We start from the raw sequence: 14,673 nt of genomic DNA, 5'->3' as shown, positions 1-14,673 counted from the left end.
ATTCTGAACCATTGTTATCAAAAAATGTTTTTCAAACATATGTTCCAATCGTCGTTGTCGATTTATCGCATCAGAATGATAACGTAAAAGCATCGACCATAGACCTACGAGTAGAATTTGAAACGGATACGGTTATTCCTGAGAAAACTGCAGCTTATTGTTTAATTTTACATGATCAGATTATAACTTATAACCCGTTTAGCGGTGATGTTAGAAAACTGTAATTTTTATACATAAATATGTATATTATTTCTACTTGTAATTATTTTTTTTATACCTTGTAAATATATTATTTTTACTTTGTAAATATTTTTATTACCTTATTATTAATAAATAAAAAGAAAACTTTTTTTTTTAAAAAATAACTGAGTTGTTTTTATTTTACACAAAAGTACATTAAACAGTGTGTCGTCTTTTGGGTAGTGAGTTGGTAGTATTGTATTGCGGTCCGTATGGTCCATCGTTTTCGTCTGTACAGCTTGTCTGTGATGGAGGGGAGATATCAGAAAGAATTTCCTAAAACATGAAATATTAAAATATTTGTTTTTTATAAGTAGGTTTTGTTATATTACCTCATTAAATATAGTGTAAAATGATGGCGGTGAAAAAGGTTTCTCGTATCCCTATAAAATATAATATATTAATATTGGTATGAGAAAAATAAAAAAAAATTACTAACTAAAAGTACTAAGTACTTACCCTTTACTGCGTCGAGAATTCAAAATTATGTTTCTAATGAAAAATTAAAAAATATTTAACAATTTATCTATAACTTGTTTACACACAACACTTGGGTTTTGCACACAAATTAAAAATTCGTTATAGGTAACGTATTGCGGACTTTTCAGAATGAAGACGAATACGGGAATGAAAACAATAATCTGAAATTAGTGTAAAATATCTAATAGATACCTATTCATATTATTTTTTTGTCCTATCTCTCATCTCTAAGATATCAAAAATATCAACATTGTGTTGTTTTTTTTTTACCATAAAGTTATTAACTGTTAACTATGGTATAGTTAATATGGGTGTTGTTTACTGTTTAGTATTATTCTATTTTTATTTTACTTGATTTTTTAGCGATCGATAACGATAGGCACTCTTGTGTGCTAGCTATGATGAAAGCCGCACCGTCGCGTCGATCGTATATCGATAATATATCGTATATCTATATTAGGGTGGTCCTTATTTGGTAGTTCTAAAAAAAATTTTAATTTCTCAAGTTACATCCCCTAGATTTATTTAGTAAGCCACAAATATTAAATATTGGAAGTTTCAACACAATCGAAAAAAGTTAAGTCGTGCCACAAGAGCCCTAAAGTTTTTGGTTTTTAATTTTCACAAATTATTTTATATTCTTAAATATTAACTTTACACTAAATTGTATATAATAATATTTGTATAAATAACTATTTTTTAAACTTTATATCCTTTACTAATTTTTATTGAATTATTATTTTACATACAAATAGCGTTTTTAGGTAAATATTTGTTTATTTTTATAATTTTGTGGATAAAGAGTATTTTGACATCCAATATACAGCGTTTATTTCATTAATTATATTAATATTGTACATAATGGTTATTGTAGAAGATAAAATGCAATAACTAAATTCAATAAAAATTTATTTTTGTCTTATATCTTATCTTTTGAGATAATATAATATTGAAAACTAACCTGCTAGTAGATACTAGGTAGGTATATTTGTTTAAATACGTTTTAGTTGTGTTGAGACTTTGGTTTCAACAATATTTTATTATTTTACGTGTATTGAAAATTGTGTTTTGAAAGTTATCATGGTTTCAAAAAGTAGTTTACGTGATGCTAACTATATATATTTAATTGGACATCCATCATCACAAATTGTCAGTAGTAAATTGCCGTCAATTCAACAAGTATTATCTGTGTTTTTTTATAATATGCGTGAGGTAAAGCTTAACATAAATGCAAGTTCTAAATTAGTTATAAAAGAAATAAGCATTTTCTGGCAAAAAGCACGTATACCAATAAAAACAGAACAACACTGTGCAACAAAATTACAAAAATATTATTATGAATGGAGAGATTTACAAAAATTGAAACACAGAAAAACAGAAACGCAACTAAAAAAAAATGAACAGTTTATATTGGCATTAAATGGTTTATTTGATATTGCACATGCTGACGCACTTCGTATTATGAAGATTGAAGAAGATAGATTATTTTTAATTTCTCAAAGACAAAAAAACCGTCCCGGATTAATGCTTGGAGTTGATTTAAAAATTACCAGAAAGGAACAAAGGGCTGCAGAACGACTAAAAGCATTCGAAGAAAAAAGAAAACGTACTTATAGTGAAATGGAAATGGGTAGTTATTTACATTTTGAAAATATTAATTTATTATAATTTATTGATTTTAGATACATTTATAGACACAAGTTTATTGTCTGATGTGACGAATAGTGAAGATGAAGAGGAGATGAATCAACCTGGTCCATTTGAATCACCAACAGACTGTATTAAAGAAGTAAGAGGTAGTATAGATTTCCTGACGGAAAAACTCGCAGCTGCATTTGATAGGTGTAAAATTAGCGATAGAGATGCGGTTCATATTTTAATTGCTACTGCAGAAGCATTAGGCAAGGATGTAAATGAATTAGTTATAAATAGAACTTCGATTCGGCGTTCCCGTTTATGTTTTCGAAAAAAGCGTGATGAAAATATTCGTAATAACTATAAATTATCGATCGATGATTCAGTAACTATTCACTGGGATGGGAAACTTTTACCTAGTTTAATAGGAAAGTATAATGTGGATAGACTTACAATTGTAGCTTCATGTAATGGTAAAGAACAGTTACTTGGAGTTCCAGCTCTTGATACCGGGACAGGAGCTGACCAGGCTAATGTAATTTTTCAAACACTTGAAGATTGGTGTATTACAGATAATATTCAAGCATTATGCTGTGATACGACTGCCTCCAATACGGGTCGTATAAAAGGTGCCTGTATTTTATTAGAGCAGTTATTACAGCGTAATATTTTATATGTGCCGTGTCGGCATCATATTTATGAAATTATATTGAGGAGTGTATTTGATGTGAAATTTGGTACAACTACATCAGGCCCAGACGTCCCAATTTTTAAACGATTTCAACAATTTTGGTCAAATGTAAATACTACAAATTTTGAACCTGGTATCAAAAATAATTATGTTGAAAAATTATTGCATAATGTTAGTGAAGAAATAATAGACTTTTCTATTAGTTATTTAAACAATAGGCTCCCTAGGGAAGATTATAGGGAACTGTTAGAGCTAACCATAATTTTTCTTGGAAGAGTACCACCACGAGGACTCTCATTTAAAATACCTGGAGCCATACACCATTGCACGGTGGATGGCAAAAGCTATATACTGTTTAAAAATGTATATATTTCGAAATCAATTTAATTTACAACAACAAGAAGAAAAATCTATTGCTGATATATGCGTGTTTATTGTTAAGTTATATGTAAAAGTTTGGTTTAAAGCTCCGCTGACTTCAAGTGCACCACTGCAAGATTTAACATTTTTAAAAGATTTAGTAAAATATCAGTCGATCGATAAAAGTATTTCAGACATAGCAATAAAAAAAATGTGCGGACATTTATGGTATTTATCTCCAGAAGCGGCTGCATTTTCATTTTTTGACGAGAATGTCCCCGTGGAAACAAAGAAAAAAATGATAACCGCTCTAAGTACGGACTTTGAAGACGAATACAGAAAAAAATATGTTCTTAAACCAAACCAAGTTTCTACAATTTTAAACAAAAGTATTGAAGATTTTATATGTTCGGAATCAATGGAACTATTTAATCGCTTTAAAATAAATACAGATTTTATAAATATTGATCCGTCATCTTGGCAAAATAATGAGAGCTAAAAAAAGGCTGCAGCTATAATTAAAAATATACCTGTTGTCAATGATGTTGCTGAGCGAGGGGTTAAACTAATAGAAGAGTATAATAACAAAATTACCAAAGATGAAAGCCAAAATCAATATTTACTGTAAGTTGTATACGACTATCGAAAAACCTATCCAGACTCAAATAAAGGAACACTAATGGAGAAATAAAATTGCATGTAATGATTATACTATACATCCAGTGGCGTATTTAGGAATTTTAGGATAAGGGCAACACATATTTTGCCGCCCCCCCCCCAGTAAAAAAAAAAACTAAAAAACTTTTGTTGTTATTGTTTAATAAAACCTCTATTAAAACTGAAGAATACATTAAAATTTAAAAAAAAAATCAAAACTTTTTCTTTCTTGCTTCAGAAGTAGCAAAATCATTAATTATTTTTTCAAAATCTAACGAATTTGTTATTTCAGCTTCAATTGCTAATACCGCTAAAGCTGAGCATCGGTCTTGTGCCATTGTAGACCGTAAATAGTTTTTTATTCTTTTTAGTGTAGAAAAAGAACGCTCTGCACTACAATTTGTAGATGGTGTACACAACAAAATACGTAAAGCAACTTCAACATACGGATAAACACTAGTAATATCATTTTTTCTTATAAACTGTAACATCTGTATTGTTGAAAGCTTAACTTCAGTGTTTTTTATATGGCCTTGAAATTGTACACACTCATTTATAAAACATGTTGCTAAATCATTTGGGTAAGTTTTCTGCAATACTTCAGCATCTTCCCTTACTTTTTCTGGAGTAATTTCATGTAACTTAAAAAAAAAAGAAATTTTTTCACTAATTCATCATAAGCAAGTTTCCTTCTTTTCAATTCATATGATAGCTTGTCAAGTATAACATAATAAGTGTTTATAATCAAATAGTCTCTTTTTGAAAATAATACTTCATTATCATTATTTTCATCAATATGTATTTTCCTTTTTCTTTTCCGTTTATTATGGTCATTGTAATCCTTTATTCCAGATTTTTTTATGGCAATGTCTTCAAATATTTTAAAAGAATTTTCATTTCTTAAAGATTCAATGTAATGAATTAAGAATTTATATAGTTCAACAACTGTAATTAAATCTATGTCAACAGACTGTAGCTTCTTACTGGTTTTATTTACACGCTCTAAAATGTTTGTCCAAAAAATTGTCATAAATACTGTTTCAAGGTGGTTGATTTTTTTAAGTAAGCCAACAGCTTCCGACTTTGTTGAAGGCTTTTCATTTATATTATTTGAAATTTTATGTAATGCATCAATTATATTATTCCAATTTTCGGATAAAGAATGACAAGCATCATCACGGGCTGACCAACGGGTTGCTGAAAGACTTTTCACGGTTCCTTCTAATTCAGACCATCTATATGTAGAAGCTGTAAAAAAGTTATATATATTTTGAACAATGTCAAAAAAATCGCAAGCTTCACGACAGGCACTGGCTGCACACGTTCCAACTAAATTCAAGGAATGAGCAGCAAAGGGAACAAAATTGGCCAATGGATTTATTTCTTTAATTCTGGCTTGTAAGCCACTATATGCACCAGCCATATTACTTGCATTATCATAAAATTGTGCACGTAAAAATGCTGGATCGAGATCAAAAAGAGATAACGTAGTTAAAACTTCATCAGTAAGTTCTTCTGATTTATGTCCACTATTCGGCAAAAAACACATAAACCGTTCAAGTGTTTCGTCATTTTTAACATACCGCATCACAAATGATAGTTGATCAACATGCGATATGTCTGGTGTTGAATCCACTATTATTAAAAAGTATTTTGCTTTTTGAATTTCTTCCACTATAACTGTAAGAACCTGATCAGCCATTACAGTTATGAACTGTTCAAATATATTAAATGATAAATAGGATGTAAAGCCTTTTCCTTTGTTGCCAAATTTTTCTATATGTGTAGCTAGAAATGGGTCAAATAAAGCAATTAGCTCCAAGGACATTAAAAAATTACCATTTTGATTACAACCAAATTTATCAGTTTTGCCTCTAAAAGCTAATCCTCTAGAAGAAAGTGTCTTAACGACAGCAACAACTCTTCTTAACACATTTTTCCAGTAGTTATTTTCTCCTTCTATTTGTAATATTAAAGCACTACCTATTCTTTGAGCTACTTTTCCTCTATCTTTCATAGTTAAGACATTAGTTTTGTGAGTTGGAGAATTCTCATGTGAAGTAATTCTTTTTTCTGCATGCTTCCAATCAGAAAACCCTATAGTTGAAAACACAGATGTCGAACCAAATAATTTACATGGAGCACAGTATACTGATCCAGTACTTTCAGAGTACACCAAGTAATTTCTTTTAACTTTTTCACCATTAATAAGGACCATATAAAATAATTTTAATGAACAATATCGGTTATGTACTTTAAGAACTCCACGAATAACATTTTTACTTGTTCTTTTTGATTTTATAAAGTTAATAGTTTCAATATTTTGAGATATTCCATTGACTGATATATAATTTTTTGTTGCATCATAAACTCACCAGTATGCAGGGTCATCACTTTAAAAATATATATAATTTAAATCAATTAAAACGATAGAAATATTCAGTTAAAAAAAAAAAAAAATATATAAAAAAAAATATATATAAAATAACTACCTGGGTGGTATCAAATTTTTAGTGAAATTGTCAACATGACTGTTATTGAAATCAACAGAACCAACAGAGCAATGTTTCTCATTTAAACTAACAGTATCCATATCATTAGATTCAATAATTGTATTTTCAGTATTTATTTCATTCATATCAACAGATTCAACAGAGCAATTTTTTTCATTTAAATTAACATTATCAATATCTTTAGATTCAACCATTTTATTTTTTTCATCATTTGAGAAAAACAGTATTCATATTGTTATATATATATATTAGTATATTAATTTAATATATATGTATTGTTAATTGTTATAGCTATAATTAGTAGTTACATTATTATAGTTATATTTAGAAAATTTTAATTTAAATACTATTCAGCTCACAGGTTAAATTATAAGTATAATAATTATGTGAATAATGAATAACTTGTAATAATAATTGTATTTAAATACTTTTCAATTAATTTTTACTAATAAATTAATTTTATATTTACTAATTAAAAATTTTAATGTTAAATTCAACAAGAAAGGTATTATTAAACATTTTTGTACCAGTTATGAGTGAAAAAATATTATAAATAAAATATTAAATCTTTCAAAATAAATGTGTAACAACAAACAAATAAAAAAATTTGAAAAGAATTTGCATAAAAATATTTGATTTTCAAATACAAATTCATAATATATCAAATTCTGTAACTAAAATACTTAATTCAAAAATTATTTAATAAGTATTCAAAATACTATAAAAACATTTAAATACACTTACTCAAATACTTTACCTGATTGGTATAGTGGTATATAAAATATGTATAAGTATTTAGTAATAATTTAATGAATACATTCAGTGTACATATAAGTTATAAGTATATTTTATTATTATGTGTTTAAATAATAATTTGTACTAATATTAGATAATTATTAATTAATAATTCATTTAGTTATTTAGAATTTGGATAGCCTAAAAACATTTATATATATATATATATATATATATATATATTATATATATATAATATAAATGCAATTTACATAATATATAAAAGAGTAACTTTTGAAAATGAATTGATTAATGTGTTGCATACTTGTATGCAAGAATATTAGACAAATAAAATCACAAATTAATTACAAATATTTGGCAGCCAGTTTGGTATTAAAAAATATTTATAGTTATTAATTACTAGTTTCACAAAGTACCTACTAAGTAATAAGTTGTAAGTACTAACCTATGATAGCATTGGACTGCATCTTCTGCGAAGCTTGTGAAAAAAAAGTATTAATTTTAGATGTTTTTTCCATTAAAGAAGCATATTTTATAGCCTTTGCTGCGGCTTACTTTCGGTATCCTGATCCGCTAAGTTTTAGTCTAGGACCCATAACTAAATATAAAACTTTTACCTTATAATAATTTGGATCTATAAACGTAAAAAGCACTCAGAAAAAAGTCACAACTTATGAAACAATCCAATTTATACTGTTTACAGCTCTTAATTGTCGCCTGTCGGTAACAGACTACTAACAGTTGATAGCTTGAATGCTTGATATTATTAATAACTTCACGATTAGCAACTATCGTTGTGTACGTGAGATACCAATGTGATATACATTATACACGTCTTTTTTTAATCGGCATAATGCTATATTGGGTTATTATTATTAACATCTATTTTTAATATTTATAGTCGTATGTAACAATGAATTGGTTATCGCCTATCGGTGGGCGATGACGCCGCGCAGTAATGAAAGTCCAGGGGCAGGAACCGTAATTGAACCGGTTTTTGGAAACCGGTTTTACACGAAAAAAAATCGAAAACCGAAACCGTTACTGAACCTAAACCTAAAAGTTAAAAAACCGCAATTAAAACCGAAACCGAAAAAATATTATCATAAAAAAAAATATATATATTAAAAATCAAAATGTTTAAGATCACAACTGCCAACTTAGTAAAGTAAAAATCCCAGCAATCTATCCAACAGTGTGACCGAAACCTATAAACAAAATATGTTCCGATAAATTCCGGGATAATGTGTTCAACTGTTTCTAAGAAAAATATGAATCGCTCAACACAAAAGATGGCTCTCTGTGGAAAACCACTAAAAACTTACTAAAAATCATAATAGTCCTTGCATATATTTACAATTCAATGCTTAGACTTTCTTATTTCCCTTAACATGAAAATTTTCAATAATAATTCTTATACATAAATCAACTAAACCCAAACACTTAGCATCTTCCAATAGACCTATAAGACTTCCTACACTAGAAAAAATATTTGAAAAAATTATATTAAAAAGAATAAGACCTATAATTAAATCCCAAAACATAATACCTCACTAGCAATTCGGGTTCAGATCAAATCACTCAACAATCAACAAATTCATAGACTCACAGATCAAATCGCAACCTAATTTGAAAAAAGGAAGTCTGCCCTGGAGTATTTTTAGACTTTGCTCAGACGTTTTATCGAGTTAGGCACATCGGCCTCCTCTACAAACTAAAACTTTTTCTTCCAGTACTCTACTACTTAGTACTTACTCACAGTGGCGTGCTGAACATTTTTTATATCTGATGCAAAATAAGTATTAGGGACCCACCTACCCATATAATTGCATATATTTGCTTATTTGCACATTTGATACTGATTGTAAAAATATATTTTAATAATAAAAAAAAAAAAGATATCTATAGCCGTACTACGAACATACAAATATATACTATTGATGTAATTAAATTCCCAAGTTCTAATTATTTCTTATTCAATATTATTGTTAATAATATGTAGTAAAAATAATCATTAATATTATATATAATGTAGTTAATAGTTACCTATCTAAGTTTTAAACAATACAAATTGATATTCGTTAAATAAATGCGTAGGTACTACTTATATATAATATTAAGTTTCTTATGATTTGCAAAACATGTACATTTAATCGTAACTAGATAAATTTATCATCCCGAATCATCGGAATTTTCTTTCAACGCCCAAAACCCAAATAAATAATTACGGCGTAAAGCTCTGCTATTAAGTTATACGTAATAACTTATAAGAAGAATTAAAAATTTTATCTTAGTAGATTTTGACGAACGTATGGATAGTCAAAGTGCATTTGACAACCATTGACGTCCCATAATCCATTTGATGAACATCATTTAATTATTTTTCATATTTTTTATAACTTCTATTTTATTTTTCAATATGGGTCGTAAAAATACTAACCCGGTGGAAAAAATGTTTTTTTTGTACAATATATCGACAAATTCTTGTATATGCCAAGTAAGTAAGTGTGTGACGTCCATAAAAGGCCGACATAGCGCTACACTTGAAAGGCATGTACAAAGATTACACCCAAAACAATACGAAGAACTTCAAGGTAAGTAAATTAAAATATATTTTATTTATTTTAAACGTATTTAATATATTAAGTATTTACAAACAAACAGTTATACATACAAATATACAATGCTTATATATAAAATGTTTATACATTTTTAACTACAAAATAGTTTAACAATTTTATTATATACTATGAAAAATATTTGACAATTTTGGGGGGGCTTTCGATATTTTTTTTTTTTTTTTGGGGGGGGGCTAAGCCCCCCCAATCTCCGCCTATGGTGCTAGGTGTGTAATATTAATTTTATAGAATATTAATTTTACTAGGTATTTATTATTTGTATAATTTATAGAAAGGAAAAAAATGTCATGCGAGGCGGAAACTCACAAAAATGAAGATGACCCTACTTCTTCCTCCATAGTAAGTTATGAGTAATTATGAGTTAAGCCTTAGAACTTTAGAAGAACTAAAAATTAATTTCTATACCTAAATCATTTCCATATTTGCAATGTTCGCGTATTATTTGTTATTCAGTTTTAATTTGAAATTATAGAAACAGGCTTCAATAAATACCATGAAAAATATCAATTTAACAACCGTAAAAAAGACAATACGAGTTAACATGGAGTACCAAGATTTGTTGGACGGGTGCACTGAGATGGTTACTAATAATGGCAGACCATTTTGCGCAGTTGATGATTCAGGTTTTAGAAAAATTATCAATCCTCTGTTAATACAATTTGGACCTGGTAAGTTTACTTGTACTTTTTATGTCTTCTTTTTCATACCAAACACCTACCAAAGTTAAATTTTAATAAATCTGTTATATTTAAGAATACACTATTAACGTGAAAAAATGTAAAGGAGAACATCATAACAAAAGGGAACCTAATTATAAAAAATATAAGCGAGGAAGTAAAGGGAAAACTTCTTAGCTTAAAATTAGATTGTGTGACTCGGCAAAACCTTTCGATACTAGGGATAAATGTCCAGTATATGGACAATAATGATGATGTGGTTCTGAAGACTTTGGCGATGACACAAATCGACGTAAAGCATACTTCGGAAAATTTAAAACATGCGGTATTTAATTATTGAATATTATTAACTGCAATTACATTTTAGATTCTGAACGGAGTGATGAATGTATGGATTTTACAATGATGTGTGTTTTATTTTTTTTATTTTTTTTTTTTTTTTGTGTCTGTCGACAACATTTGGAGCAGTAAAAATGCTTCGATTTACCCACTTACTGACTTTTTTGCTAATTATTTCATTATAAAACTATTATTTTTAGGTCTGTGAAGTTTTAAAAAAATTTAATATCTCCAAAAACCAAATTTTTTCAATTACTTGTGACAACGCAAATAATTTGATTAAATTAACAAGAATTTTGAGAGAACCTGATGCTACTGATTTCACATACAGTGAATCTGATATAGATTATGTTATTGTTGATGCCAAAGATGTTACAGACGGTAATTACATGGTTTTGTATTTATAATTCACTTTTCTTTAATATAACTTGAGTATAATATTTAAATATAATAGGTGAACCAAATAGCTCACAGGAAATGGAAACTACTATTTTGGAAGATGTCATGTTGGAAACTTTCGCACCTGATCCTGAGCCACTAACCAAGTGCATTCGCTGTAGTGCACACACAGTTCAGTGCTGTGTTATTGATGCGTTGAAACTAGAGTCAGTGCAAGAAATACTTAAAAAAGTTAAAAGTGTAAGGGAAAAATTAAATATTTATACTTATTTAATTTTGTTTTTAATTAATTAAAATTATTTTAAAATAAACAGATTGTTAAAAAGTTAAGAACCAAAACCTTTATAGTGAAACTAAAGAAAAAAGGCCTAAAAATGCCAAAAATCGATATCGAGCTAAGATGGAATACCTCTTATGACATGCTAGATCGATTCTTGGAGCATAAAACTTTTTGTAAAAGCAGAGAAGATAAATATCCCGAACTAAAGTTGGATGAATGTGATTGGATTGCAGTCTCGGGCATTGTAAGTTAAATAGTTAATTGTATTTATATATATTCTATTATAGTGTTATTGTACAAATTAATTAATTTTCTAGGTCAAAGCATTAAAACCTGTTAAAATAGCTACAATGGAATTAAAGGGACGATCAGTAAATCTGAGGACTTTCTACTCAGCTTGGTGTAAGCTTAGGGAGTCACTGGTTTTAGTTACATCGGATTTAGCAATGAGTGTATTAAATGAAATGAATAAAAGACACAGTAAGCTGTTTGATATTTTAATATACTGTGGTATGTATAATATATTAGTGAATACTGATTTGAATTTGAATGATAATTAGAGACATACCTAACTCAAATTGTATTTTTACTATTGAAGCTATGTATCTGGATCCAAGTTACCAAGGTATTTTGACAGTGGATGCCAAACAGCAGGCCAAACTGCATTTGGCAAAAACTTGGAAATTATTAAGCCATTTGAACACCCATGTTATACCAGCTAATGTTGAAACTGAGACAATAAACCATCCAAATCTGTCCGATGATGACATGGATGTAACAGATAGTTTTGAATTGTTTTTGAGAAGTCACTCGTCTACACCGACTGCAACTACAAGTATTTCTTCTGTTCCATCCATTGAAACATTACTAGAACAATATGATCGGGTACCGTACCAATCTTACAAAATAGACATTATGGAGTATTGGACAACCAAGAAATATATTATGTCAGAGCTTTACGAGCTTTCGAAAGTTTTAATGGCTATTCCTGCTACTCAGGTATTTTTATAATTGTATATTCATTATTCTTTTCACCTCATCAAATGTACTGTAGATAGTAACTACTTTTTAATTCCAGGTATCCGTGGAAAGGTGTTTTTCAGGGTTGAAGTTTATTCTATCTGACCTCCGTTCAACCATGTCGAAAGATTTGGTTGAACATATCATGGTTATACGAGGTAACAATAAATTATAACAAACAACTATGTACTTTAATATAATAAAAATATAGTCTTACTTATTTTTATGGTATTTGTTCATCATCCTTCTCTTGTGTTCGGTGGTAATTAATTTAATAAAGGTCATAAAGGTACATCATAAAGTGATACTATGGCTACTTAATATTTTTAAATAAAAAATTAAATACAATATATTATGTAAGTATGTATATTTTGATGTTAGATACCTATTAGGATACTCATGCTTATACCACTAGTAGTATCATAGAACAAGTAGTATGATATTCACAGATATAATATACTAATACAAAATATAGTATTAGTAAATACCAAATATCTATGATGATATTAGGAGTCGTGGTCTTGATTTCGATTTTCGATCACAATTATCATTTATCCGCAATAATTTCTTATCACACAGCCGAATTCTTATCATGGGCCTGAACTGCTACAGTTAATCGCAGATAACAGAATACCAACCTTAATGAGATTACAAATTAATAATTTTAAATTTTTTAAATTTTTTTTTTCAAAACCAGTCTACTAAACCGAAACCGAAATTTCTAAAACCGGTAACCTTTTCATAAACCGAAATTTCTAAAACCGCTAACCGTTACATAAACCGAAAACCGTAAAACCAAAACCGAAACCGTAACCGTTAACAGAACCGATAAAAATTGATACGGTTCCTGCCCCTGATATGAAACTGTTAATACCATAGAATACTATGTTTATAAATACTATAGTGTTCTATGGTACATATTTACTGTGAAAAATAATACAATTTAAGATAGTGATTTACATTTAAATCGTGAAAAATATTAATGATTGACGTCAGTTTGTAAAGTACAAAATAAAAATTTGCTGCCCCTCTAAATCTTTAAAAATTTGCCGCTCTGGACAATGGGACCCATAGCCCCTACCTAAATACGCCCCTGTATACATCACACTATTTTAGTCTAATTATCTTAAAAACTATTAAGTTTATAAAAAAATAGTTAAGAATATGAATTATGGGGAATATTGTATTTTAAAAAAAGTTCTTAATACATTATCAAAAAAAAAAAATTATTTTATGACTTAGAACAAAAAAATTTTAAAAAAATGCATGTTTTCTTGAAATATTGATATATATCAATTTTTGATGCTTTTGTGGCACAGGTTAATTATTTCCAATCATTACCAAACTTTAAAAAACTCATTTTTATCACTATTCAAATGAATTTAGGGGGTGTAATCTGAAAAAATCAGATATTGAAATATAAGGACCACCCTAATCTATATAGAGCAGATTGGTCAGATAGACTTATTATAATTTTGTATTCTTGTTTTATTTGTTTTTATATTTTATGTTAGTCTACTCTGGCACGTCGCGACAATTATGTCATCCCGACGCCCGTTATTATTTTATATGACTATTATAATATGGTTATTTTAAAATCGTATTATACGTAGTACAGTCCACATTTCGAAAAGCGTTCATTTTATTATATAGTTTTTTAGCAACCCAACAATGGATTTAATATTTATCAACATTGTCTTGTATGTTACTATTATGTTCTTTATACATACTAACCGCATGACTATATATACTGTATTGTCACAAGTAATAATGCATAACCAAAGTCACCAAATTTTAAAAGTGAGTTTATCGTAAACTTTGGTCATAATTATCGTATTTCAATAAGATTATCGTACCATAACAAAAAAAAAAAAAAATCTTCCGATAGATTCCGATAAATTCTTCCAGTTAGCGTTATCAGGCACCAACCGAACATTGTAAGGACGGCCTTTAAGAAATGAAAAAAATAACAAATTTTATGTTTGAA

The 14,673-nt window shown here is 28.3% G+C and overlaps 1 protein-coding gene across 1 annotated transcript; it reads left to right on the top strand.

Annotated features, from left to right (window-relative positions):
• The first annotated feature begins 10,161 nt into the window (after positions 1-10,161).
• On the top strand, positions 10,162-12,526 carry LOC126551653 (uncharacterized). The gene is made up of 9 exons (XM_050205573.1): positions 10,162-10,310; positions 10,444-10,639; positions 10,725-10,973; positions 11,188-11,368; positions 11,442-11,626; positions 11,701-11,910; positions 11,984-12,176; positions 12,265-12,440; positions 12,473-12,526. Exons 3-9 carry the CDS (start codon positions 10,887-10,889, stop codon positions 12,524-12,526), a joined length of 1,086 nt encoding a protein of 361 aa, XP_050061530.1. The 5' UTR covers positions 10,162-10,310; positions 10,444-10,639; positions 10,725-10,886.
• Positions 12,527-14,673: the final 2,147 nt, after the last annotated feature.

The sequence above is a fragment of the Aphis gossypii genome, chromosome X, assembly GCF_020184175.1.
Source record: "Aphis gossypii isolate Hap1 chromosome X, ASM2018417v2, whole genome shotgun sequence".
Classification (NCBI taxonomy): Eukaryota; Metazoa; Arthropoda; class Insecta; order Hemiptera; family Aphididae; genus Aphis; species Aphis gossypii.
The sequence above is the reverse complement of the archived record's forward strand: the minus strand, read 5'-3'. Positions and strand labels throughout refer to the sequence as shown.

Excerpts from the sequence above, each read along its gene's own strand:
- LOC126551653 (XM_050205573.1), top strand. The coding sequence starts at position 10,887 with ATGGACAATAATGATGATGTGGTTCTGAAGACTTTGGCGATGACACAA. Across the intron at positions 11,911-11,983 it reads GGATTGCAGTCTCGGGCATT|GTCAAAGCATTAAAACCTGT; the intron begins GTAAGTTAAATA and ends TTAATTTTCTAG. Across the intron at positions 12,177-12,264 it reads TGATATTTTAATATACTGTG|CTATGTATCTGGATCCAAGT; the intron begins GTATGTATAATA and ends TTACTATTGAAG.